The following is a 26,864-nucleotide window of genomic DNA, read 5'->3' on the forward strand; positions in this document are numbered from 1 at the left end:
ATATATTTGACTGTTTTGCATTCATTTGACACATTTTTATACTATATATAGTGAATGAGTGAAATTAATTAATATTATTAAGTTTAGATTAATTAGTTTTCTAAAATCTGTGATTTATTTTATTCACTACTAATATAAACATAATAAAAATCGTTTTTATAATTGTTTATATAGAATCATATGTATTTATATGTACCTTATCAATTTATATAATGTAATCTATATATTTAATTATTTATATAAACAAATTATGTTAATTCATTTATATTTAAGATGCTTAATTGTATATTTGGAAACATAGATTAGATTAGGCAATTCTATGAATAGTTTCCTTTTAAAAACTTTAATTAAATAAATGAAAAATGAAAAATCATTAAACAATCAAATTATAACAATTAATTGGAAAGCTTTCTATGAGCGATACATCAGCATAAATTACTAAAAATGACTTCTCAATTGAAATTTTTTAGAATTATATATTTAACTGTTTTGCATTCATTTGACACATTTTTATACTATATATAGTGAATGATTGAATTTAATTAATATTATGAAGTTTAGATTAATTAGTTTTCTAAAATCTATGATTTATTTTATTCACTACTAATATAAAGATAATAAAAACCGTTTTTATAATTGTTTCTATAGAATCACATGTATTTATATGTATATTATCAATTTATAAAATGTAATCTAGATATTTAATTATTTCTATAAACAAATTATGTTAATTCATTTATATTTAAGATGCCTAATTGTATATTTGGAAACATAGATTAGATTAGGTAATTCTATGAATAGTTTCTTTTTAAAAGCTTTAATTAAATAAATGAAAAATGAAAAACTATCGAATTAATAAAATATTTAAATAAATATTATTTACATATCATATTTAAATTAATAAAATATTTAAATAAAATAAATATTATTTACATATCATATTTTAAATAAAAAACTTTTATAATTTATAAAATGTATTAATATAACTTATTTTAATTAATATAAAATAATAATTATATATAAACAAAACATATTTTACCTATTTTATTTTAAAATATCTACCGCTTATAGATTACCGTTACAACAAATTCAACTACAGCAAAAGTCTCTGCAGAAAAAGTTTACAGTAACAACTTTACAGCTACAACCGATTTATCTACAGCTAAACATCTACAGCTAAATTTTTAAAATCACAGTCAAACCGATCATCACCGATATATAGGAGGATAAATAAAAGTTCTTCCTATAATTACGGCTGTATGGTCCCTTCTTCCCACATGTTCCAAATAATTTTTAAAATAAAAACCAAAATTAAAAACTATCATCTTTTCTCTTCTATAAAAATAAAACCCACAACTTCTTACTTTCTTGTGCATTCATAACTCATCCTTTCTCTATCTACAAATAACTCCAAAAATATCAATCTCTCTCCCTTCACAAAAACCACATAAAAAGGGTTGAAAGTCTCAATCTCTTAGCTCAAGAATCTCCTTTGTGGGTCTCTTCTGTTCATCAATGGATGAGAAAGGAAGAAGCTTCAAGAAGAACAACATGGAAGACGAAATGGACCTGAAGAGAGGTCCATGGACAGCTGAAGAAGACTTTAAGCTCACCGATTACATTGCTACTCATGGAGAAGGTCGATGGAACTCTCTTTCTCGTTGTGCAGGTATGATTCATTTCATGTATACCTACAATATATATATATATATATATATGTATGTTCTACTTCTATGCGCATCTTTTTGGCTAAAGAGCCCAAGGACAAGTTGCATAACATAATTGATGTGTTCACTTTATGTTCAATCATTTTCATGATTCAATCACGATGTGTGATTGTTTTTTTTTAGGTTACCCATTTTCTTTTCTAAAGAGTTTTATGCATAGATGAAAAAGACCCTTCACAGTTCATAGGTATGAATCAAAAAGTGCATACCTCTCATGTTTCTTTGTTTTTCTCTTTCTTATTTCAAAAAATAATTTCATTCCAATAAATCAAATATTGATGAATTTAGTGAGATGTTTTAGCAATGGGTTCAATTATCAACCATCTCAGTTTTGAACAAAATATCCAAATTTGGTTATTGAAAAAGGTGAAAAACAAAGAGGAACTAATGGGAATTAATGGTCATCATCTATATGGGGAGAGCACTAACTCAATGGAAGAAAGCTTGAAGAAAAAGACCCTTAGGACAATTTACACTTTGAATCATACTATAGTACGGTCCATCTTTTTGTTGTTGGGAGTTTCTATATAACTTTACCAAATATGAGACTTTATTCTAAAGAGTTTATTCCGTATGAAAATCATCATAATACGTATACATGACCGACCGGTAAATTAATCATCATATATACTTTTGCCATTGAAACAGGACTCCAACGAACTGGTAAAAGCTGTAGACTACGGTGGCTAAACTATCTCCGCCCTGACGTTCGCCGTGGAAACATTACCCTCGAAGAACAACTCTTGATCCTCGAACTTCATTCCCAATGGGGCAATCGGTATGTTCTAAATGATTGAACAGTAGTATTGTTTTGTATCGTTTAATTTCATGAGCTATAAAGATCTCTTAAATCACATAGGTATTTCATTCAAAAAATAAATCACATAGGTATCATTTTAAGTTCGTTTTCCACACAGATAAAGTTGAAACAGTTAATTTAATTTGTATATGTGTGTGTTTTACAATGAATAGATGGTCAAAAATCGCCCAGTATCTACCGGGAAGAACAGACAATGAGATCAAGAACTATTGGAGAACGCGAGTGCAAAAACATGCAAAGCAGCTTAAATGCGATGTCAACAGCCAACAATTTAAAGACACGATGAAGTATATGTGGATGCCTCGGCTTGTCGAGAGGATCCAATCTGCCTCGGCCTCCGCCGCATCATTAATCTCGACCACAGGATCAGCCACCACGTCATCATGCATCACAACTTCTAACAATGAATTCATGACGTATGATTACAACAATAACAACTCCATCGGAGAACGACTTGGTGTAATGAACAACAACAATTATATCACGCCGGAAAACTCCAGCGTGGCAGTGTCTCCGGTGTCAGACTTGACGGATTACTACAACGCTCCAAAACCGAACCCGGATCAGAATTTGGTGGGTCCACAAATGTTACCGGATAATTATATCGATTATTCTGGATTACTAGACGAAGATTTAACAGCTACGCATGAGCAGAGTAACCTCGACTGGTTTGAAAATATTGATGAAGTTGTTTCTTCTTCTTCAGAGAGTTTATGGAACATTGGAGAAAGTGATGAAGACTTCTGGTTTTGTCAGCAGCAACAACAGTTCAACAATAATAACGACTTCTGAATACAGATTAAAACAAACTAGGGTCTTTTAAGTATGTAAAAGGTATTTGTTCAAGGGAGTAATTAAGGATAAGGACTGTGTTTACGATAATTAATTATGATATATGATCAGCTTTTTTATTCCAAGCTTGATCATATACCATGGCGTTTAACAAATCGCTTAATTTGATTAGTTTTTTTTTTGGGGTGGGGATTGTAATGATATTTTGTGGATAACTCCTAAGTATGGATGAAGATTATTTTATGATTTATTTTAAGATAACAAACAAGTCATCAGTGCTATACATACTTTAAACTTGAATAATCGAAATTGTTTTCACACTATAGATTGAGTGATTTCCTCAATGGAAGCATAAATCACATTATTCATTTAATTACTAATATCTCAACGACGTAAGCTCGTTCTATTTATTGGTTCCATCTTATTATGTACTTAACCCCAAGATATGACACAAACAAATAAAACAACACACCAGAAAATATTTTCAAAAGATATATAATCCAAAAACTATTATTGCTTTTTGGGAAGTATGTCTATGGGGCATGTACATGGAAAGAAAAAGAGTTAGTGTGTGGGGAAGCCTTTCTTTGGGTTCAAAAGAAGACATTTAAAATTTGAGTGTTAACACCACTTGGTGTATGATCATTGGCTCTGATCTAGGCTTTGCTTTTAAGGTGGATACTATGAGTTTTATTTATTGAAAAGTTAACTGTTTGTTCAAATATATGCTAAATTAGTGATGATAATGATGCAGCGGAACTAACCTTAGTAACCGATAACACGATGATCCTATTTAGTCTAAGAATGCCTAAGATCAATGTCTTCTTAAATTCGTTGAGATCACCTATGATCTACCGAAAACAAGGAACAAAAGAGAAAACTCTAAACTTTTATTAATAATCAATCAACTCATAAATTGAATACAAACTTAAGCCTCAATGACTATATATAATAAAACCATAAAAACCCTAAATAATAAAGATAATTATCTAAATAATTAATAAAACAAATAATAAGATATTTGGAAATATTCTAAATACTTATCTGCATCATTCTCTCCGGGTTGGAGAAGATTCGCCCTCGAATCTTAGCCGTAGTCTTCGATTAGTTTTCTTCTTCTACTTCATATGTAAAATTCTTCAAGCCATCGAGTATATTGATCATTTGTGTTAAACCGTTTTGTTTGCCAAGAAACTATTACAGCACGTGACATAATCAGTTGCCTCCTTCTCCTCTTGAACTTCATAGCAAATTTGTGTAAAGATTCTTTTGCCAACGCGTTAGAACACGTAACGTTCAAAAACGTATCAAAAGCTTTGTCACCAAAGACAAAATCTATGGTTTTGGCATCTTGTGCACACACGTCAATAACAAATTCTACCTCATCAAAGATGGAAACGATTGGATCATCAAAGATCGGATCAACACCATCATAGAGGTCAAAGATCGGAGAGCCATAAATCTCGCTGAGATCTTTTTCAACTTCGTCTCCGTTTAAGTCGTACACTGGATTACCGTGAACTTCCATGTAAACAATATGTTCACTTTCGAGGAACAAACTCTCCATGATTCTAGAATCGAGTTTTGATTAAGAAACCAAAACACCAGCTCTGATACCACCTGATGCAGTAGAACTAACCGTATTAACCGATATCACGATGATCCTATTTTGTCTAAAAATGCCTAAGATCAGTGTCTTCTTAAATTCGTTGAGATCACCTATGATATACCGAAAACAAGGAACAAAAAAGAAAACTCTCAACTTTTATTAATAATCAATCAACTCATAAATTGAATACAAACTAAGCTTCAATGGCTATATATAATAAAACCATAAAAACCCTAAATAATAAAGATAATTATCTAATTAATTAATAAAACGAATAATAAGATATTATCCAAATACTTATCTACATCACATAACCACCACTAGATATGTCCAAAAGCCTTAATTAATTATTGGAAACCGCATTATTGTACGGACCGTTACACCATTATCCAGACAAAACCGTGTTCTTACTCTGCAACACATATTATTGCTTAAAGGATCAATGGTCTTGACCCACATGAACTAATTAATTCTATCCACTCGAACAAACCACTACACTATGCATTTCTTGCTTTGATCACACCATTAACAGTGGTAAATAGTTACACTACACCCCTTGTGAGTGTAGTTATATACATTATTGTGTTGGAAAATGAATCTAGTTAAACAAAATTGATGAGAATCAAGATAACAGGATAATATACTTTGACAAGAAATCCAATTAACATAGTTACAAAAAGAAATCCAATTAACATAAATGTTTAATTGGATACGGTATCTACGTAAGCTTAAATCTCCATTTCTTGCAATCAAACATGAATTGTGAGCCGTTAAAAAAACTTTAGTCCAAGTCTTTTAGTTCTATACACCAACTTGGTCCTTTAAGCATATTGCAGCTGTCCTCAATTTTCCTATGGAGTGGAATATCTTCTAAACTCAAATATTGATTTCACACACGTATAACATAACATTTACATGTTGCACATCTTATGGATATGACACGTGATGGAATTGAGAAAAGGCATGTGATTAAAGTAGCTAGTGAAGGAGAGGGAAGACTTAGAAGGTTGTGGCGGCTAAGAGAATGAAATTTCGTAGGAGGTATGGTATGGTGAGCAAGCAAGCCGACGCCTAAAAGGCAGGCCAAGATCCATAGTGGTCCCAAAATATGAAAATCTATATTCACCAGCAAAATTTTTATCAAACTTTATCCAAAATGACTCATAGATTGAAATCTTGATGCTACCAAGACTTAGTTCTGATAGTTACACATATATCAATGAAAATTGGACTAGTTGTTTGCACAACGTGCTTGGCTTCTCATAGCATAAGATTTTGGAATTCAAGATTTTCCATTCCATTGTGTGGAGCATAATACATAGTGGTTTCAGACTAAAAAGGAAATTATTATTAACTTTTCAGAAGGCAAACTTTTCAACTTTGTATGTGGGCTACGTACCCTGTTCTTACACCACACAATAAATATTCAATATTTTTAAATAAATTTTCTGCAACAAAAACGTTAAAGTTTCGTTGAGAGGCCATGAAAATACTAGCTATATAACCTAAACTACCCAAGGCAAGACCACTAACAAGTAGCATATAAATTTGACATTATATAATGTTGGTATATTGCCCATCAAAATTACTATTACTATAATAATCACGGTTTTTTTTAAAAAAAATTATCCTAAAATCCTTGGCTTCTATATTTCCAGCTACCTTCACTCTTATTCTTTTAGCTCATATGGTAGTAAATGTATTTTAAATACTTGTCATCAACTAACGGTGTGAGATGGATTCTTCATATATGACCCTATTCAGAAAAGACATGACAGGAAAAAAAAAACACTCGATGATTCGTTAGGGTTAATATTCCATTGCTGGGGAAGGCTAGCACAACGAAGGACCGACAATAATCTTTTTGAATGGTCATGGTCAACCCGTCCAAAGACTTACACGTTGGCGTCAACTTTGCTTTTTCTGGGTCTCACTTTTGCTTTACATATATTATTAATTTATTATCATTACCATCTAATCTGAAACCAGTGAAAGACATTGTATTTGAAGAATTCATTTTTTTCCACATTTTCGGCATAGAGAATATGCTTATGTAATATACGATTTACATGCTGATGACGTCGAATAATCTAAATATTGTGGGAAAGTTTAAAGATGAGATGCATTTCTTGTACTAAGAGAGTTTTATAATACAATCATGCTTAAGAAAGCGGTTTTAGTTTACTTCATGTAAATATCAGTTTAATTTATCAGTTCAGTTAGTATTCAGCAAGAATGTTTTAGATTAGAAAACGCATCAATATCCAACTGGAGTTGTGACACAAATTTATCAATTATTAGTAAAAGTTAGTTCTTTCGTATTATTTTTCTCTTATAAATTAAACTTTGTTCTTTTGTATGTATATATATTGTCTCACACATTTTTATATCAATCACCAAGTGAAAATATCATCCAAAACGTCTGCTAAAACTTATATATATTTGGTTGATAACTACATACGCATGTGGACTGAAGATAAGACCGTACTAGCTATATATTAAGAAAACAAACTGAAAAAAAAACAAACAAACTGTTGCACGTTATATCCTATCTCATTCTCGGATATCCGAAACACTTTTAAAACTTAACTTAAAGGTTTATTAACAATGTGTCTGACGTGGTTTCATTAGAAGCTTTTATTTTGCAAAATGCTGAGGTGTCATGTAGAGAACGTTTCTCACCAAAATTGTAACTTTAATGCAAACAAATACTTGTGAGACTTATCAAAACTTTCTGTATGGAACGTTAATCAAAAGACAAAATAAAACAATGAGGTGTCACAAAAGAGAATATCTATAACTAAGATGCAGTGACATAACTAAAAAGGATCGATCTGTTTCGTGTATCTACTATGGACAAAAGTTACGAGGTTCGAGGTCTTTAACTAGAGAGAATGACAGCATTCTTTGATTAAGGCAAAAGAAGAAATGACCAGTTCACATTTAACGTTGGTCAGCCATGTTTAATTTAAGTAAGACAAGTTACTTAGATAAACACTATGGAGATATATAGTCATAAACATTTACAATTTGTACGCAAAACAGAGATGCTCATAACACACTGACCGTTTTTAAAGACCTCGAACCTTGAATGTTTTCTTAGGTAATGAGTACATTACACCAACATACAAGAATCTGCAAAAACATTCACGGCGAACGAACTCACGAACAGACGAATTCGTTTGCCGTGAATGTTTTCGCAGATACGTAATTCTAAAATCCATTGAGATTGGATAAAAGAAAGCTTAGTGAAAAAAGATTGGGAAATACATTTTTGATTTTACAACAGGAATCAAATTGGTCAGGTCAATCGAAGAGGACCGATCTATAGGTCAGGTCAATCGAAGAGGACTGATCAGTAAGAACCCTAAATCCTTTTTTGCTTCTTTTATCGAGGAATGTTATTTTCATTTTTTTGAGAGAAAATTAAAGAAAATAGGAATCGACAAATGGTGTAAGCCGCAAATCCACATATGGCCCAGGGAAACTTATGTTTGTATTGTATTCTCTCAGTTTCAATATACTTGATGTTTTACGAAGTTTTGTTATTTCATAATAGACGAAGTTTGCACAAATATATGTAACTTTAACTTTATCAAAAACTGTGTAATCAATTAGATTTTTTTTCTAATTTTTTATTTATAATTAAATAAACTAATTTTATATTGTAATTTAGTGATACTTTTGATAGTAAAACATCAAGTAATAAAAAACAGAGGGAGTATTATTTAGCAGTGACTCGTGGCTTTCTTAGACATATTATATCCTTAACATTCAATAACCGATAATGTGATTTATTGTAAAAAAAAACCTATGTTATACATAATCAGAATATATAATTTTAAGATTTATATAGATACCTTATCCCAGCGCGGATTACTACCTAGTACTTGAATAAACGTCTATCATTAAACCCACATGCTTGAATTATCGTGGTTAGGCATCTAATATGAACAATAATATGATTAAATAGCTCTTATGATTTTGAAAAATTCAACTTCTCCATTTTTTCTTCTTCACATAAATAAGTTCAAACAATCCATAAAGTGAACAATCCTCGTCAAACCCACATTGATATTTGATAACCAGAAAAAAAAAAAACATCTGTAAAGTGTGCGCATGGTTGTCCAAATTGAAATTTGCTTACATAAAAGTAACACTCACCGTTTGGGCTTAATAATTGAGTTATGGGCTTTAACAATGACTGCTCCATAGGTCAGTTGTTAATAAAACCCATAAGACTGACTTATGGGCTTCAGTTAGATACCTTTGTAATACGTTTTAAAGCTTAGGGTTGGTTTACTGGTCGCCAAAATTACAACATTTTGGGTGGCAAATAATCTCTGTAGTCTACCAGTTACAAAGAACCTTCATTCCCGGGGAATTAAGTGTGATTTGCAATGTCATATATGTGGTGCAGAAGAAGAATCGATTAATCATATGCTTTTTGAATGTCCCATTGCGCGCTAAACATGGGCCTTATCTAATATTCCTTCACATCCAGGAGTTTTCCCTACCTAATCTCTTTTTACCAATATGAATTATTTATTTTGGCGGTTACCAAAGGAACCAGATTTAAGTTATTTCCCGTGGATACTGTGGTATATTTGAAAAACCGCAATGCTAAGATTTTTAATAATAAAATTGAAAGTCCTCCTCAATTTCTTCGGACGGCGGAGATAGAAGGCATTTTATGGGCTGAGGCCTAGACTAAAGAGGGTATAAACAGGGGGTCTTCATTTGGTGGGAGTCCTATTTTACAAGGGGTAAACCGATGTTATATTGATGGTGCATGGAAGGAACAAGATCCCTTTACAGGGCAAGGATGGTTTTACAGAGACGAAAGATCCACTGATACTATGATAGGTGCAATGTCTATTCGCGGGAGTCTATCACCTTTACATGCAGAATGTGAAGATTTGATATGAGCGATGGAGTGCATGAAGACCCTACATATCTCAGAGGTGGTGTTTGCAATAGACTGCTCACAGTTGGTGAAGATGGTGTCTACTCCAACAGAATGGCCGGCGTTCACTACTCACATGGAAGAGTTTCTACGATGTAAGGAATACTTCTCCACTTTCACTATTCATCATATTCCAAGGGCACAAAACACAATGGCGGATAAGCTAGCACGAGCTGATAGGACTCAGCCTTCTGCTATGGTATATGTTGACTCCGTTCCTCCGAGATGGTTATCGGCTCAGAAATCTACTTAGTTTAGTTTTGCTTCTATGTTGAAAAAAAAAAAAAAAAGCTTAGGGTTGGTTTAAAACTTAAAAATAGATAATGCTTTAAAACGCAATTTCATTAAAACTCAGGGGTTTCTCTATTTATTTCACCAACAAATTTTTAAAAAATTAGAATTAACAGTTAAACCCTAAAACTAAACCCAGCCGCACTCTTCTTCTTCTTCAACCTTCCTCTGAAGAACACAGTCTTCACTCTAACAGCGAGAATGAATTCTTCATTAGCTTCGCAGCTACAAGCCATCAAGTCAATTGTACAAGCCGATACAGAGCCTTCGAAGAGACCCTACACACGCCCTTCGATCCTCTTCACTCCAAAAGAAGCAGCTGATTTCGACATCGAGTCAATCCACGAATTCAGACTCAAAGGTTTTGATCATCTTTCTCTAATTGATGATTATTTGATCGTCATCCTTATCCTGTTATCTTCGTTATAGGTCTCGAGGTGCTTGGAAACAAAGACGAGAGGTTTAAGAACTTCGCGAACGATTTGTTTAGTCATAAGAGTAGAGAAATCGACAGAGAGCTGCTTAGCTTAGTAAAGAAGAGAATGCTAAGATTGATGCTTCGATCAGCTCGTATCTACGGCTACTCTCTGGTTATCTTCAGTTTCGTGCTTCCTTGGAGACGCTTGAGTATCTCATACGAAGATTCAAGTATGTGTTTCTTTATTAGTATCTCTCTCTGTTGACTTGGCTATGTATGTTTTTGTCTAACTAAGGGATTCTACAGGGTTCATCTATATAATGTTGAAGATGTGGTGTTATGTGCTTTGCCTTATCACGATACGCATGCGTTTGTTCGTATTGTTCAGCTGATTACCACTGGGTGAGTGAGCAATGATTCTTTCTTTCATTCATTCGTTTTTTTGAAGTGTAAGTTTCTTGATTTTTTCAATTATTACAGAAACACCAAGTGGAAGTTTCTGGATGGTATGAAGAACTCAGGTGCTCCACCTCCTAGATCGGTTATTGTTCAGCAGTGTATACGTGATTTGAATGTATTGAAGGCCTTGTGTGACTATGTAAGTAGCTGCTTTGCTTTGACTCTCTCCGTTTCGGATTAGTTGTCGTTTTAGAGTTTAAAATTTGTTTCATTTTAAATGTAGTTTTATGTTTTCAATGCATTTATTTGCTAGTTTTTCCAATTTTACCTTTATTTTCTTAGCTCATTAACTAAGATAATCAAATAAATCAATATATTAATTATGGGTAAAATAATAAATTCAATGGTTTTTTAATCTGTGTTAAAGAACCTAAAGACATATAAATTGAAACAGAGAGAGTATTTTGTTAAATTGGTTGTGTGAATGTATTTATTAAAATGAACATTCTTATCTTGTTGGTTGTTGTAGGGATCTCGGACTAAGAAGTATCAGCCTTCAAAACCGGTGGTCAGCTTCTCCACAGCTGTTGTCGTGGAAGTTCTAGGTTCTGTGGCCAAGGTTGATGGAGATATTGTAAAACAGATTTTACCATTTGTTGACTCTGGTCTTCAGTCTGCTGTGAAAGGATGTTTAGATCAGCAGGTTTGTGAAGCTGAATCTGCCGATATTGTTAATTTAATTAAATTTGTTTCAGTCTTTGTGATTATTGTGACATGTTTTTTTTTCCTAGGCTGGTGCGTTAATGGTTGTTGGCATGTTGGCTACCAGAGCCACGCTAAATGATAACCTTATCAAACGATTTATGAGGTCAATCATCGACATTGCTCGTGAACATGCCAAAGAATCCTCTGATCCTCATTGGCTTCGATTGTCATTTATGGCGTTGATTAATTTGGTTCAGGTACATGAACGTTCTGTTAATTCTCTTAATTTTTATTTCATGAATTCTTCTCACAACTGGTCCGTTTGTCTTTTTGAATTAATTGATTTTTACTTGATCAACTACAGTTGCAGTCTGTTGACTTGATCCCAAAGAAAGCTTTGGACCTTTTAAAGGAAATAAGGTAGTCACATATAGACTGTATTCCCTCTTGGCTATTTTAATTGTTACTCTACTCGTATTATTATTTTTCCAACGAGGGCTTCAATTTTGTGTAGGGATATTTCTGGTGTTCTTCTAGGCTTGTCCAAAGAGTTCAACGTCAAGAGGTTCCTTGCACTGTTACTAGATTCTCTTCTTCTTTACAGGTGCGTATTTGACGCTGTTTTGCAATTTTCCAGTGCATCTGTATTGTTAGTGTTCAGTTTTGACTTACTGTATTCTGTTTGCAGTTCGTCTGATGATCAATGTCTGGAAACTCTCGTTTCGATAATTGATAATGTTCCAGTAGACAAGTTGGTTGATCATTTGATCTCCAAGGTTTTCTCTACTTGTATGACACAATACCAGAAGAACAAAAGTGATCTTACATCTTCTACATCTGGTTAGTGAAATGTCAACTACCATGTCTTCAAGTTTACTCTCGTTCGCAGCCCTCTTTTTATAACGGCCTTGGTTGCCACTTGCAATTTAATTGTAGGGAGCTGGGCCAAGAAAATTCTGGCTGTTGTTAGCAAGAAGTATTCTGTTGAATTACGTGCAGCAGTACCAAAATTTATGGAGGTCTGTGTTCCAACTCTCAATGACTTATTTTCTGCCTTTGTGTTAGTTATGTCCCTTCTGAATCATAAAATTATTGCTTCAGGATACTAAAGGTCAGTCGAAGAAAGAAGATTTGAAGCTGGAGATCTTGTCTCGTATGATGGATGGGAATTCAGACATGTCCCTCCCATTCGTGGATTCAAAATTGTGGTTCCGGCTCCACCATCCCAAGGTATTATAAACTCCGATCTTAGTTTTTGTGAATTTATTTTCTATTTCCCTTTTGTTCATGACTTATGGCTTGATATGAACCATATAGGCTGCTGTACGTTGTGTTGCGCTTTCAAGTCTAAACAGTGATCTCAAGAGTGATAGATCTAAGGCAGAGGTATGTGTGTGAGGTTACTCATCCAAATATTACTGATTACGCACTTCTTGGCATCTGACTAGTCTTTTAATTCTTTGCCACTCTTCGTCCAGAACCTTGTCACAATTCAGGATGCTATAGTGCGCCAGCTTTGGGATGATGACCTGGCTGTTGTTCAAGCCGCCCTGTCTCTTGATCAGTTGCCGAATATTGTAACCTCTTCTAGTCTTCTGGATGCTTTGCTTCATGTGGTGAAACGGTGTGTTGAGATTCTCCTATCAGGTGATTGAAGATGCTCTCTTCTTTTCTTAACTTGGCTCAGTGTTGTGGTCTAGAGCTTTATTACCATATCTGAGAGGTTGATCATCAGTCTGTTATCTGATATATCATTTTCGCTAGCAGTAATACCTTGATCGAATTTGTTGCTAACATCAATCAGAATGTTTCTAGGCTGCACTGTCTTTCTGATTTTAACTTGCTTTCTTGTCCCCTGCTGGTCCACCGTTTCATTTATAGGAACGTATTATGCTCAGGCCATGTTCTTATTAGAGCCACATTTCTTTGCCTTGTCTATGTTTTTAACTTCTGAATGGGTTTTGGGAATGCCTGAAAGAAAAATCTGTGGTGTTGTCAATATGTAATCCAATTTCTTTTAATATATTGTCTAGTGAAATATATATATATATATATAATCATTTCAAGAGTGCAAATTTCTACGATGTGCAATCAATTTATCTGGAATCAACCGTTTTGTTGTAGGATCACAAAATGTTCAACTCGCAGCAGATGTCGTTGCTCTGTCCCTTAAAATTGCTGTCTCAAGTTTCTGTAATCAAGCAGACTCTACCGAGAAAGTCGCCTCTGCAGTGTTCCCATTTCTCTTAATTCAGCCTAAGGTTCTTTCTCGTTCTCTTTATTTTCTACATCTATGGAAAAAAGACTGTTTTGATTTACGCTAATTTTTGTACCATGTCTGTCTATAGAGTTGGAATTTAAACCTACATGTGCTGACATTGGTGAAGGATGTTAGCTGGCCACTTTTCAAGAATCTTGTTGCTGATGACGGAATGGTAAATATGAGTATTTGATTTGCGTATTCTTCATACACCAATATCAAAAATCCTTTTTGTGGGTGCTGTATTATTTATCATATCTTCTAAGAATCTCCTTTTTTCTTGGGCAGAAAAATCTCCCAGATATCATGTCTGGAAATATATCCTCGATAAGCATGGATATCATCAATATTTTGGGGGAAGCACTTTCCTTGGAACCTGATGAGCGTAGGATTGAGCTAATTGAGAGTGCTTGCAACTTTAAGCTTTATGAAGTTTTGGAATCATGCAGCAATATCAAATTGACAGAACAGGAACTCAACAAGTTGCAGGTCTGTCATTACTTTTCTGATTTTCATTGGTTTTTTAACTATTTCTCTTGTCTATCGTTTGCGTATGTGAGGGGCAATAATATTTGAGATTCTATGGTTCTTTGTTTCTAAGATTTTATGGATGCTCTTAGTAACTTGTGAATTTTTTTTCTCATATCAGAAGGGACTGTTGATCCGTGAAAGTGTGTCCGCATTGAACATGAATATCGTTGACCAGCTGGCGGAAGCATTTCTGATGCACCCTGGTGACATTATTCAGTGGCTTAATACCAGTTGCCAAAATGCACCGTTGTCAAAGACGCTGTTTTACCTTTTGTTGATGCAGTCGTTGCACAAGATGAATTCTTCATCTGGTAAGGTTCTATCCATGGTTTATGCGTTAGCTATATATCTTGACGATAGCGGGGTTTCTATTTCTAAGGGCCGTAAAAGTTTTGTCTCATTTGATAAGTTAGCAAGAGTTTATACTGATGGCTGTGTTTTCCTTTGATTTAGATCCGAGTCAAATATTGGATCTTGTCGACCTTTGCTTTCCTGTTCTGAAGACCGAGTGGGAAGATCTTGATGTTGCAGTTGATGTGTCGTTTAAAGAGGTATAGTATTCTACTGGCTGATGTATTCTAATGTTTCTATAATTTATAATTGTTGCTTACTTTACCTGATGTACTGTGTTTTACTTGCAGCTGTCCAAAAGCAACTGCCGCGAACTCTTATATCAACTTTGTGACACCTCTGATGTTACTGCACTGAATTCAAAGCTTCTACTCTGCTTGTTTTGGAAATTGGTCGAGTCATTCGTTAAACTTGAACCGGCCCATGTCTCTTCGGTGGGTGATTTTCAACTCTATATTTTTATTATTTTGTTATATTGAATCTCTTGCCGCCTAACAACTATATGTGTCCGACGTCTCCTTGGTTCAGGTTGTTGGCAAAAGGTTGTGTAGCGGACTTGAAGATTTGTTTTTCTTTTTTGCAACAACCCGATCACAGCATGTTTTCAAGGAACACCTCCAGTACCGTGTGAGAGAAGCCAAAGTCTGTCCCGTTTTGTTTCTCACTCGACTCCTATCACGAGAAGGTTTGCAAGGAATCTATATTTCCTCTAGATAAACCACTTTAGCATCTTTTGTTTTTTACTCAAATGAAATTGTTTTGAACCCTTTTCTAGTATTCCCAAAGTTCTAGTTTATATTTTTGATATTTTATCTGCGCTTGGGTATTATGGAATCTAGTTGAGGCTAACTCTTTTTGTTTGACTCCATCTCTCGTTTTCTTATGCTTGTTTCTTCTTCTTGCAGATGTTCCTCCTATGGTCCAAATCGAAAGTCTAAAATGCTTCTCGTATCTTTGCTCCACTGGGAATAGTGAATGGTCGATTCAGATTTTCTCTAGTTTTCCAGTACTTTTGGTTGCCATGTCGAGTGATAATCAGGTGAACTTCAAGTTTTGAGTTTTCCTTATTGCGTTACTCTTTGTACTATCGTCCTTTTCTTAAACCCGTTTTGGTGCTTTAACTCTGTAGGACGTTAAAGTAGCTGCCATGAATTGCTTAGAGGCGCTCTTCAACCTATGGTGCCGTGTTGACTCTAGCAAGAAAAATGGTAAATCTTGGTTTCGCATTAGGTGTTTATATCTTATCCTAACATTTGCTTAATCCTTCTTCTGTAATTTAAAACCAGGGAGTGCTGCAATCTATAGTAGTTCCTTTGATGAACTTTTGGGAATGATCATTCAACAAAGGAGGCTTATATTGTCGGACAATAAGTTTCTCTCATCCTACTTGTCATCGTTGCTCAGTTCAAACCCTAATGACTTGCTAGTGCCAGTTGATCTGCAAAAGAGGTACGTAGCTGATTTGAACAGCTGTCTAATGACATATGGGTATATTAATTAGATTACTCCATTGGCAAACTCCCTTAATGCAATCTTCTCTTGATTTTCAACTTTAGGTTCGATCAATCCACAAAAGAAAGCATTCTTGCGTTCATCTTATTGTCTGCGCAAGAACTTCCTGCTTATGGGAAGGTGTGTTTCATCTATCTGTTTTCTGTTTCACTTCTTTCCTTCTGAAGTTCAAGTATCCTTGTGATTGGTGACACTATTTTTAACAAGCATTTTGTCTTACTTTTTCCCGCTTGCAGCTAAAAGTTCTATCACTGCTAAAAGGTCTGGGCATCTTGCTTATGCATGATGAAAATGTTAAGTCATTAGCACAACTTCTAGATAAACGTAGTCAGTACTATGTTCAACTGGACAAAACTTCCCCGCCAATATCAGAAACTGAGGTCGACTTATTGTGCCTTCTCCTGGAGGTAAATTTACTTTATCCCCACTCCCATCTTAGGATAACTTATCTGTTGCCTTGCACAATAGGCTAATATTGATTTTGATTTTCTCTCCTGTGTCAGTGCTCCATGATGCGTTCATCATTGTTTAAAGGGCAGTCTCTTGACGATCACATACTGAAGGCATTGAAAGTAAGATTGGTTAATTGTTCCATATCTCCCTGGTACTTCTTTTTGTTCTTGTCACTGATGTTTGCTTTTGCAGATGGATTATGGGGATTCAGAAAATCCTGCGGTTATCTCTCCATGTATTACTATTTTGGAGAAGTTAACCAATCAATATTTTACTGAACTGAAGACTGAGGTTCAGGTCAGTTTAATGGCATAGTAACTATCCTTCTATTTCATATGTATATGTACATAATCAATATTTTTTCAAACTCTCTTGATTGTTCTTTCTTGATCAGATTCGTTTCTTCAACAAGCTAGTGTCTATGTTACGAAGTACAAATGGCAGGATACAAAATGCTGCTAAAGAAGCTGTCTTACGCCTGAAGGTATGTTCACTTTCAACTTATTTCTCGTATTCTTCATTTCTGTCCTTTTTTCACTGTCTTTTCTCATACAGTATGTAAACTATCATTTTCAGTTTTACAAAAACCTTGATAAAAAGATTTTTTTTCTTGCCAAACAGTTTCTATTGGCTGTATTTTACTTTAATTACATGATATCTTCAATGCTGTTGCAGATTTCATGTTCAACGGTGGTCCATACACTCGATCATATCACTCAGGAGGATAGTCTTGCTATTGATTCTTTGAGCAAGAAGAAGAAACAGAAGAAAAATTCACAGTCCTGCCTAGAAGAGGACGTAAATGGTGGGGAAATTCTAAGAGGAGAAAAGGCTCTGTCTTTCATTGCCTCATTACTTGACATGCTGCTTCTAAAGAAAGATCTAATTCACAGGTCTCTTGAATTTATATATGCTTATATTTGCCTGTCTTTGTAAATTTTGGCAATTGGAGACGATTTATCGCCCATCTAATTTTCTTATATCTTATTCTTGCTTAGGGAGTCTCTTGTAGGGCCTTTGTTTAAGCTCCTAGGACGATGTATGTCTAATGAATGGGTGAATATTGCTTCGTCGGCCGAAGAAACCTCCGTCCAACCTCCTCAGAATGTCCGTGAAATAACTCAGGCATCTATTTCTTCCATCCAACAGACAGTGCTCTTACTCTTGAAAGATATTTTTGATTCTCCAGATATGAATCCTTTGAAGGTATGCTTTAGAGTTATTTATGGGGTTGATTAACGGTATTTTTTTTCTCGTTTCTTCTCTTAATTTACCTCTGATAACAGACTGACATAACAAGTGAAATCGATGTCAAAATGCTGGTTGAGTTTACCCATTCCTCAAATGATGGAGTCACACGGAACTATATCTTCTCCCTCTTCACATCAATAGTTAAAATTGTTCCAGATAGAGTTCTGGACCATATTATCAGCATACTTACGCTTGTTGGCGAATCAACGGTGACACAGGTGTGGTAGTCCATAACCTTCTTACTCTTGTATCAATTTCATTTTCCCCCTTAGACCCTTCAGATCACTTGATTTTTCTTGGTACTCCAGACTCTTCAGACACCTGATTCTTTATTTTATTTGTAGATTGATAGCCATTCGAAGTCGATCTTTGAGGAGTTTATATCATCAGTTATTCCATTTTGGCTGTCTAAGACTAAGAGTGAGGAGAAGTTGCTGGAGGTAATGTTTTCGTGATGTTTCTTTTTTTTTTCCTTATAAAGTAAATCAGTTGTGGATTAATATATCAATACTAATTTTATTTTTCAGATTTTTGTTAAAGTGTTGCCTGATATTGTTGAGCATAGAAGGCGCTCCATTGTAGCGTACCTGGTGAGGTAATGTGTAGATAAATAAAATTGATTGAGGCTTTTGTGGGTTTTCTCTGAAAATATTAGTGAAGATCCTTTATTAATGCAGAGTTATTGGTGAACAAAATGGCTTGCCTTCTTTACTTGTCCTCTTGTTCCAGTCCCTGATTTCAAGGAAAGACTCAGCTTGGCTTGGTAAAGTCCAGACTTCAGAAAGTTTCTTATTTGATGTTAAGAGGGAATGGGAGTATGCTTTTGCCGTGGAAATATGCGAACAATATACTTCTTCAACATGGCTCTCTTCCCTGGTCATGCTTCTTCAGACTATCAGCAAAGACAGTTCTAGTAAAGAATGTTTTTTTCAGATGCGACTTGTCCTAGAATTTATATTCCAGAAATTGCAAGACCCAGAATTTGCATTTGCAGTGTCACTTGAACCAAGAAATAATGTTTCGGTTGGCATTCAGGTTAACATTTGTCATTCAAATTTTTATTTCTAAACTTCTGTTTATTACTTTGTATCGCTGTTTGTGTGCTTTCTTAAATGTCCATTTTAGGTTAGCGCATTTTGTTAAATGTTCAGCAAAAACTACAGGAGCTTATGAAGGGTTGTATACTTCTCCTGCAAGCTGTTGATTCCACAAAGGAGAAAGATGTGACTTCTCTAGTTAGAAAGGAAATCAGAATGCGTGTACATGATATCTTGATGACTGTTACGGGAGTTATGGATCTGTCCATATATTTCAGAGTCGTTACTAGCTTGCTTCAGCAGCAGTCAGATCGTAATGGGACGAGAAAGGTATACAATATAACCGCTTATAATTTTTTATTTATTTTGAGACTTGATTACCTTACTTTAATGGCTTTCTTTGGTATGCTATTTTTTGTGAATGCAGGTACTTGGGCTTATAAGTGCAAGAGCCAAGGACTCCTCTTCTTCTAAACTGAAACAAAAGAGGAGGCTCCCCAATCAGAAAAGAGGAAATCCTTGGTTGAACCTGGATGAGGCTGCTGTTGAAGCTTTCGGGAAGATGTGCGAGGAAATCGTCAATGTAATTGTTGAGACAGATGACGAGTCTGGTGTTCCAGCTAAGCGAGCTGCCATTTCTACACTGGAAGTTTTGGCTAGCAGGCTTCCCTCTGGTCATCCGATCTTCAGCAAGTGTCTTTCATCTGTTGCAGATGGCATCAGCTCAAAGAATCTGGGAGTTTCTTCAAGCTGTCTTCGTACTACTGGTGCATTGATCAATGTTCTTGGACCAAAGGCGCTCGTTGAACTTCCACGCATAATGAAAAATTTGGTACAACAATCGCGGGAAGTGTCATCCGCATCAATTGGAAACGCCACAGCCGACGAACAGTTGGTGATGCTGTCTGTTCTAGTCACTTTGGAAGCTGTGATTGATAAACTTGGAGGTTTCCTGAATCCTCATCTTGGGGATATCATCAGACTCATGGTTCTGCATCCTGAATATGTCTCTGACTTTGACAAGAACCTCAAGTCCAAAGCCAATGCCATAAGGAGACTCCTTACTGAAAAAATACCAGTGAGTTCTTCACATAGTTATATGAATCTTTTTTTTTTGCTTGTAGTAGTGATCTTAATAATAATTACCCTTTCTTCCAGGTTCGCCTCACTCTGCAACCTCTTCTACGAATATACGATGAAGCTGTTACTTGTGGCGATGCAAGTTTGGTGATTGCTTTTGACATGCTAGAAAACCTGGTTGCAAAAATGGATAGAGCATCTATTGTTTGCAACCATGCAAAGATTTTCGACCAATGCTTAGTTGCCCTAGATATCCGACGCCAAAGTCCAGCAACGATTCAGAACGTTGATGATGCGGAGAGAAGTGTAATCAATGCGACGGTTACACTCACAAAGAAGCTAACTGAGTCTGAGTTCAAACCCCTCTCTATCAGAAGTATTGATTGGGCAGAGTCAGATATTGTAGATGGATCTGGGAATGAGAACAAGAGCGTGGACAGATCCATCTCTTTCTATGGTCTAGTGAATAGGCTCTGTGAGAGTCACATGTGAGTAAACAAGAAGCTGTGATCCCATTTCCATAAGCTTCTTGAATATTGGGAAACTAACTTGAAGTTTTCTTGTTGTGGAATGCAGGTCGATCTTTGTACCTTACTTCAAGTTCATGCTTGATAGTATTGTATCGCATCTCACTAGTGCTGGAGCATCAGTATCAACAAGGAAGAAAAAGAAAGCCAAACTTCAAGAATCAGATGGTGCTATACCACCAAAAAGCTGGCATCTTAGGGCGTTGGTGCTTTCTTCTCTAAAGAACTGCTTTTTGCATGATACTGGAAGCTTGAAGTTCCTCGACGCAAATAACTTTCAGGTCACTTATCTCATTACCTTTCATGTCATCTTAGATCAAATGTCTATATCATTTTTTATTGGAGTGTTAGATATTTTTGATACAAACTGTATTCTTCTCCACAGGTGCTACTGAAGCCTATAGTATCTCAGCTTGTTGTTGAACCGCCATCTGATTTAAAGGAGCATCCACGTCTACCATCTGTAGAAGAGGTTGATGAGTTGGTGGTTTTATGTATTGGTCAGATGGGTGTGGCATCTGGCTCTGATCTTCTCTGGAAACCGTTGAACCACGAGGTAAATCAATCTCAACTTTACTTTAGACGTTCTACACAATGGTCAGAACACAGTTTTCATTTCAAACGTCTTAAAAATCATATATTTTTGGTTCAGGTGCTAATGCAAACAAGGAGTGAGAAGTTGCGTGCGAGGATGTTGAGTTTGAGGAGTGTGAAACAGTTGATGGATAATCTGAAAGAAGAGTATCTTGTGTTGCTAGCTGAGACTATTCCTTTCTTAGGTGAACTACTAGAAGACGTTGATCTTCCTGTCAAGTCTTTGTCTCAAGATATCATCGCAAAGCTGGAAGAGATGAGTGGTGAAGATCTGGCGCAACACCTCTGAGAAACCTCTGTTTGCTACAAAACGTTAGAATTTCAGTTTTCATGTCTTCTGTTTGTGACTGAATGTGAAATACGGTTTGATTATGAACAACGGTTTTGAGTTCTTTTGTTATGAATTGATAAAATATTTGTTTCTGTTACTTGACTTGATAACTAACTTGCCTTGTGAAATGTAGTTTATATTTTATGATAAATGCTAATCACATAATGAAATAAATTAATGGGAAATAAAACCAATGGTTTCATTTATCAGTCTTCTTTTTGAGCACCACATCTTTTTCCTCCTCTGTTTGTGGTCTCTGGGAGATATTTCTTTAAATGATTCTTCATGTCTCATGAGTTGTTCATTTACATAGCTTCAAATCTGAGACGTGTTCATTTATTGGAGGTGGCTCCTGGTGGCTCGAACCAATGTGTATCAAACTCAGACCACATGAAATTTTCGTTTTTCCTATTATGAAATTGTTCTTTTTAGAGGGGACAGTCAAACTTAAAAATTAAAATCTTAATATTTTTGCATATGAGCTGAGCATACTGTATTGCATTAAGAAATAAAGACATCGTATTTGTATAATAATTAAAAAAATAAATGTTTTATTTTAAAATATTTTTCAGGTATAAAATGGTAATCTGAGAATTGAGATTAATAATTGAATTATTCTCCTTTGTGAAATAGATAGGATATGTGAATCCAAAAACTTGAAACTCTTTCGGGTTTTAAATTTTACAACTACCTCCTAAAAAAGTGATTTATTTAACAAATTTCTTCTGAAACATTCAAATAAGGATAAATGTATAACAAAACGACGGTTAAGTTATAAGATGTAAATGTTGAGATTATCCAAAATGTTGTACATGAACCACTAGTATATATATAATCTAGTCTAACCCCCTGATACTTGATCCAAAACTCTCATTCGTCATCTCTATTAAATTTCACAAACCAATACACGGAGTCATGGAGAAGACGGTGAGTAAAAGAGTTGTGAATGTAAGCAGAGAAATATAAGGAATATAGTACCTGATGATTTGATGAGGTGTTGGGTTCGTGCATTGGTCAAATGACAATAGCCTCTGGCTCTGGTCTCCGGTCTCCTTTGGAAACCGGTGAACCACGAAGTAAACCAACATAATCTTCATAATGGTTCACAACAGTGAGTTTTTGGTTTAATCATTTTAAAAATCACATTTTTGGTTATTTGAGAGGTAAGATAAATGTAGTGTTGTCATTCAATTTCAGAGTTCTGGTGTTTGTTTCGCCTTTAAGTCGTCTGGTTGGTTGGTTGCAAGTAACTATAAGATGTCTGTTGCTATGGATAGAGCTTTAATGGCTCTTTCTTTGGATGAAGAAGATGAGCCTTTTGAGGTGCCGGATCTTCCGGGCTTCTGTTCAAACGAAAAGAATCTGCTAAGCATTGTGGGGAGAGTTCTTAACCCTGAATGTCAAAAAATGTCTTCTCTTATCTGGAGGATGCCTGGAAAATGGCAAAAGGAAGGAAAATGTCGTGGTGTGGCTCTCTCGCAAGAGCGTTTTCAATTTTTCTTTGACTTTGAGCATGATTTGGTGGAGGTTCTGGAGAAAGGGGTCCATACCTTCAATGAATGGGTCATTGTGATCGAAAGGTGGGTTGAAGAACCCCCAGATGACTATCTGCAGTTCATTCTGCTTTGGGTGCGAATAAGCAAGATACCAACAAGCTACTACACGGAGGAAGCCATTAGGGCTCTGGGTGAACTTGTGGGTGAAGTTAAAGAGATTGTTTTTGATCCCTCGAAACCTCAGACTCAACCATTTATCAGGCTACAGGTCAGGTTCAATGTAGCTAAGCCTCTTAGAATGGCAAAGGTGGTGACTACTAAAGGAGGCAAGTCGTGGTCAATTCACTTTGATTATGAAAGAATTCAGAAGCGCTGCTTTACTTGTCAGAGATTAAATCACGAGCAAAAATTTGTCCTCTCATGGTAAGGAAGAAACAAGATGAGGCTATAGCGCGTCGTCAAGTGGTTGCTAAAGAGCTGGAGAAGAAGAAGTCAGTTCTTAATGAAAATGATCCCCTCTATGGTGTGCTCAGGGAAGATCAGGTGGGGATTAATTCTCTTACTGGTAGGCCTAAGATCGCGAAGGAAGTGATGGATGAAATGAGGCAGTACTTGCTTTTGGCTTCAGAAGAAGACAAGTTCATAAGGGAAGACAGAGTTAGGAAGTCTGTAGCTAAAGTGGAACAAGATCCTATGTTGCAGAGGATGGTCCTTAGACTGGAAGCACCTCCTATCATCTCGTATGACGTGAACAAAGGGAAGGGGATCGTTTTCAACTATGAAGAGAACGTGAAGCGGCTCAGAAGTAGCGCTGGAGTTCCTGCATCTGAAAAACTGATGGCTTCGGCCATTGGTGCGGGAATGGCGATGAGGTTAGGACCGAAGCCAACGGCCCTTACTGAGAGTGAAGATGCTAATTTTGGCTTTAATGCTAGGGCACTTTCGTCTGGTTCAACGGTGTTTAGCACGGGTTTCTTGGAACCTTGTGCTTCTTCCGGGACCAAAAAGAAGGTTTACCAAAGAAGACGCCCTACAAAATCCAAAAGGAAACTGAGAACTATTGGGGAGCCTTTCATTGAAGGATCGGCTTCTACAAGCAAAGAGGCTGGTAAACTAATCGTAGGAGGAGTGAAGAGAAAGGTAGAGATTGAAGAAGGGGAACTTCTAATCTCGGCGAGGTCCAAATCCCTAAAGGTAGTCCCAAGTGAGGGATTGTCCAATCTTTAATGAGCATACTGAGTTGGAACTGTCGGGGCTTGGGGCGTACTCAAGATCTGACCGTTCAACGTCTTCGGGAGTTCAGGCGACTTTACTTTCCGGAGATAATGTTCTTAATGGAGACAAAAAATTGTAGAGATGTTTTGGTTGATTTGCAGGAGTGGTTGGGTTATGACAGAGTTTTCACGGTGAATCCTAGAGGTTTGAGTGGTGGCTTGGTTCTATTTTGGAATAGCACCATCAAATTGGATATTAAGTATGCGGATAAGATGCAGGTTCAGTTTGGGGAATTTAGTTTTTTTTCTCTCGTGTATATATGGTGAGCCTGCTCATGAAAGCAAAAGTATTGTTTGGGAGAGGCTGAGCAGGATTGGAGTTGGTAGGAAAGAGCAATGGTGTTTGGTTGGTGATTTCAATGAAATTCTGAATAATAATGAGAAATTGGGTGGGCCTGGTAGAGCTGAAGAGTCTTTTCAGCCTTTCGGGGATATGCTCTCAGCGTGTGGCATGGAGGAATTGGAGTCTTCTGGAGACAGGTTCACTTGGTCGGGGCAGAGATGGAAAAAATGGATCCAATGCTGTTTGGATAGAGCGTTTGGGAACAAGGAATGGCTGCGACTGTTTCCTGGATCCAATCAGAAATTCCTAGACAAGCGGGGTTCTGATCACAGGCCGGTCCTGTTGAATCTCCAGTCCTCTCAAGTAGCTTTCAAGGGTCAGTTCAGGTTCGATAAAAATTTTCTTTTTCAACCCATGGTTAAAAAGAAAATCCTTGAGACTTGGAGTGCAGGAAGTGCTGGTGCTGGGAACCGGAATGTGTCTAAAAGATTAAGAGACTGCAGAGGTGTTCTGAGTCGTTGGAAGAAATCGAGGGTATTTAATGCAAGAGACAGGATCCACTTACTTTAACACCGTCTGGAATGGTTTGAGTCTAGGAACTACCCTTGCTTCCATGCTATCAGGGAGATCAAGAAAGAATTATACAAGGCCTATAGAGAGGAGGAAATTTTCAAGCAGCAGAGAAGTCGAGAACGGTGGCTACGTCATGGTGATAGGAATTCTAAATTCTTCCACGACTCAGTGAAATCTGATCGCTAAAGGAAACTCTTAAGCAAGATTAAGGATATCAATGGGATTGAGCAATGGTCGGAGGCAGCAAAAGCTCAAGTTGCTGTGGATTACTTCTCTGTTTTGTTCAAATCTTCGAACCCATCAAGTTTCCAGCTGATATTTCAAGACATGGACCCTCGTGTCACGGCTGCTATGAATGAAAGATTGGTGGCTGATGTTACTCGTGAAGAAATCAGAGATGCCGTGTTTAGTATCAAAGCTTCTAGTGCGCCTGGACCTGATGGCATGACTGGGCTGTTCTTTCACCAATACTGGGACATTGTGGGTCCACAAGTAACAGCAGAAGTTCTTCAACACTGGGGTAATGCCGGATGATTGGAACTTTACCCACATTTGTTTACTGCCTAAAGTTCAGGATCCTGAGTTGATGAGTGACTTACGACCAATCAGCCTGTGCTCGGTCCTCTATAAGACTATCTCGAAGATAATGGTGCGCAGATTGCAACCTTTGCTGCCTGATATTATTTCGGTCAATCAGTCGGCTTTTGTAGCCGAGAGACTCATCACAGATAACATTGGGATTGCTCATGAGGCGGTTCATGCTTTACGCTATTATCGTGAGGTGGAAAAGGAGTTTATGGTGGTAAAAACGGATATGTCAAAGGCCTACGATAGGATTGAATGGAGTTATTTGAGGAGACTGCTGGAAGCTCTAGGATTTGATTAGAAGTGGGTTGGTCTTGTTTTGGCATGTGTGTCCTCGGTGTCTTTTGCGGTGTTGATTAATGATCAACCATTTGGCCTCATAAAACCGCAACGAGGAATTCGCCAGGGTGACCCTCTATCTCCGTTCCTTTTTGTGTTGTGCCCGGAAGGGTTAACTCATATGTTAAACAAGGCAGAAAAGTACCAGCAGCTTTGTGGTGTAAAGTTTTCAGAGCATGGTCCATCTATCCATCATTTCCTATTTGCCGACGACAGCCTCTTAATGTGCAAGGCGTCGGAGCCGCAAGCGTGGGTCCTTCATGTTGTCTTGCGGACCTATGGAAAAGCCACGGGTCAAGCCATTAATGTGCAGAAGTCGGCGATCTCTTTTGGTAGATTGGTGAGGCAGGAGGAAAGAGATTCACTACAAGAAAACATATTTTTTACTAGGGCAGTATTCGTTGTAAATTCGTCGTAAACGGGGTGTTACGACGAATTAACCTCGAAAGACGTTTCGTTGTTAACCGTCCGTCATAACGGAGGTTTCGTCGTAAACGACTCGTTACGTTTACGACGAAATATATTCCTCGTAAAGCCGAGGGAAAGAATTCGTCGTAAACGACACGTAAGATTTCGTTGTAAAGCCCACGTAATGATTTCGATGTAAAGCACACGTAAATACTTTCGTTGTAAATCACTCGTAAACATTTCGATGTAAAA

General features: G+C 36.4%; 2 protein-coding genes across 3 annotated transcripts; both read left to right on the forward strand.

Annotated features, from left to right (window-relative positions):
* The first annotated feature begins 1,355 nt into the window (after positions 1-1,355).
* Positions 1,356-3,582, forward strand: LOC106329525 (transcription factor MYB108-like). Of its 2 annotated transcripts, XM_013768209.1 has the most exons (4): positions 1,356-1,669; positions 2,376-2,505; positions 2,700-3,120; positions 3,254-3,582. In XM_013768209.1, exons 1-4 carry the CDS (start codon positions 1,516-1,518, stop codon positions 3,368-3,370), a joined length of 822 nt encoding a protein of 273 aa, XP_013623663.1. In that variant the 5' UTR covers positions 1,356-1,515; the 3' UTR covers positions 3,371-3,582. The 2 variants fall into 2 exon arrangements, with proteins under 2 accessions (XP_013623663.1, XP_013623662.1); XM_013768208.1 differs by having other exon boundaries at positions 1,357-1,669; positions 2,700-3,582.
* A 6,746-nt stretch (positions 3,583-10,328) lies between these two features.
* On the forward strand, positions 10,329-21,618 carry LOC106335703 (uncharacterized protein At3g06530-like). The gene is made up of 40 exons (XM_013774291.1): positions 10,329-10,566; positions 10,635-10,853; positions 10,930-11,025; positions 11,104-11,221; positions 11,552-11,725; positions 11,814-11,984; positions 12,092-12,147; positions 12,242-12,331; positions 12,416-12,567; positions 12,664-12,746; positions 12,829-12,957; positions 13,045-13,113; positions 13,206-13,374; positions 13,852-13,988; positions 14,076-14,162; positions 14,276-14,476; positions 14,637-14,829; positions 14,972-15,069; positions 15,160-15,303; positions 15,398-15,554; positions 15,775-15,908; positions 15,999-16,077; positions 16,156-16,318; positions 16,426-16,501; positions 16,618-16,788; positions 16,885-16,953; positions 17,027-17,131; positions 17,229-17,318; positions 17,510-17,727; positions 17,833-18,040; positions 18,121-18,303; positions 18,430-18,525; positions 18,613-18,680; positions 18,763-19,120; positions 19,237-19,452; positions 19,550-20,200; positions 20,281-20,690; positions 20,779-21,010; positions 21,115-21,285; positions 21,382-21,618. Exons 4-40 carry the CDS (start codon positions 11,132-11,134, stop codon positions 21,610-21,612), a joined length of 6,129 nt encoding a protein of 2,042 aa, XP_013629745.1. The 5' UTR covers positions 10,329-10,566; positions 10,635-10,853; positions 10,930-11,025; positions 11,104-11,131; the 3' UTR covers positions 21,613-21,618.
* Positions 21,619-26,864: the final 5,246 nt, after the last annotated feature.

Source organism: Brassica oleracea, chromosome C3 (genome assembly GCF_000695525.1).
Source record: "Brassica oleracea var. oleracea cultivar TO1000 chromosome C3, BOL, whole genome shotgun sequence".
NCBI lineage: Eukaryota > Viridiplantae > Streptophyta > Magnoliopsida > Brassicales > Brassicaceae > Brassica > Brassica oleracea.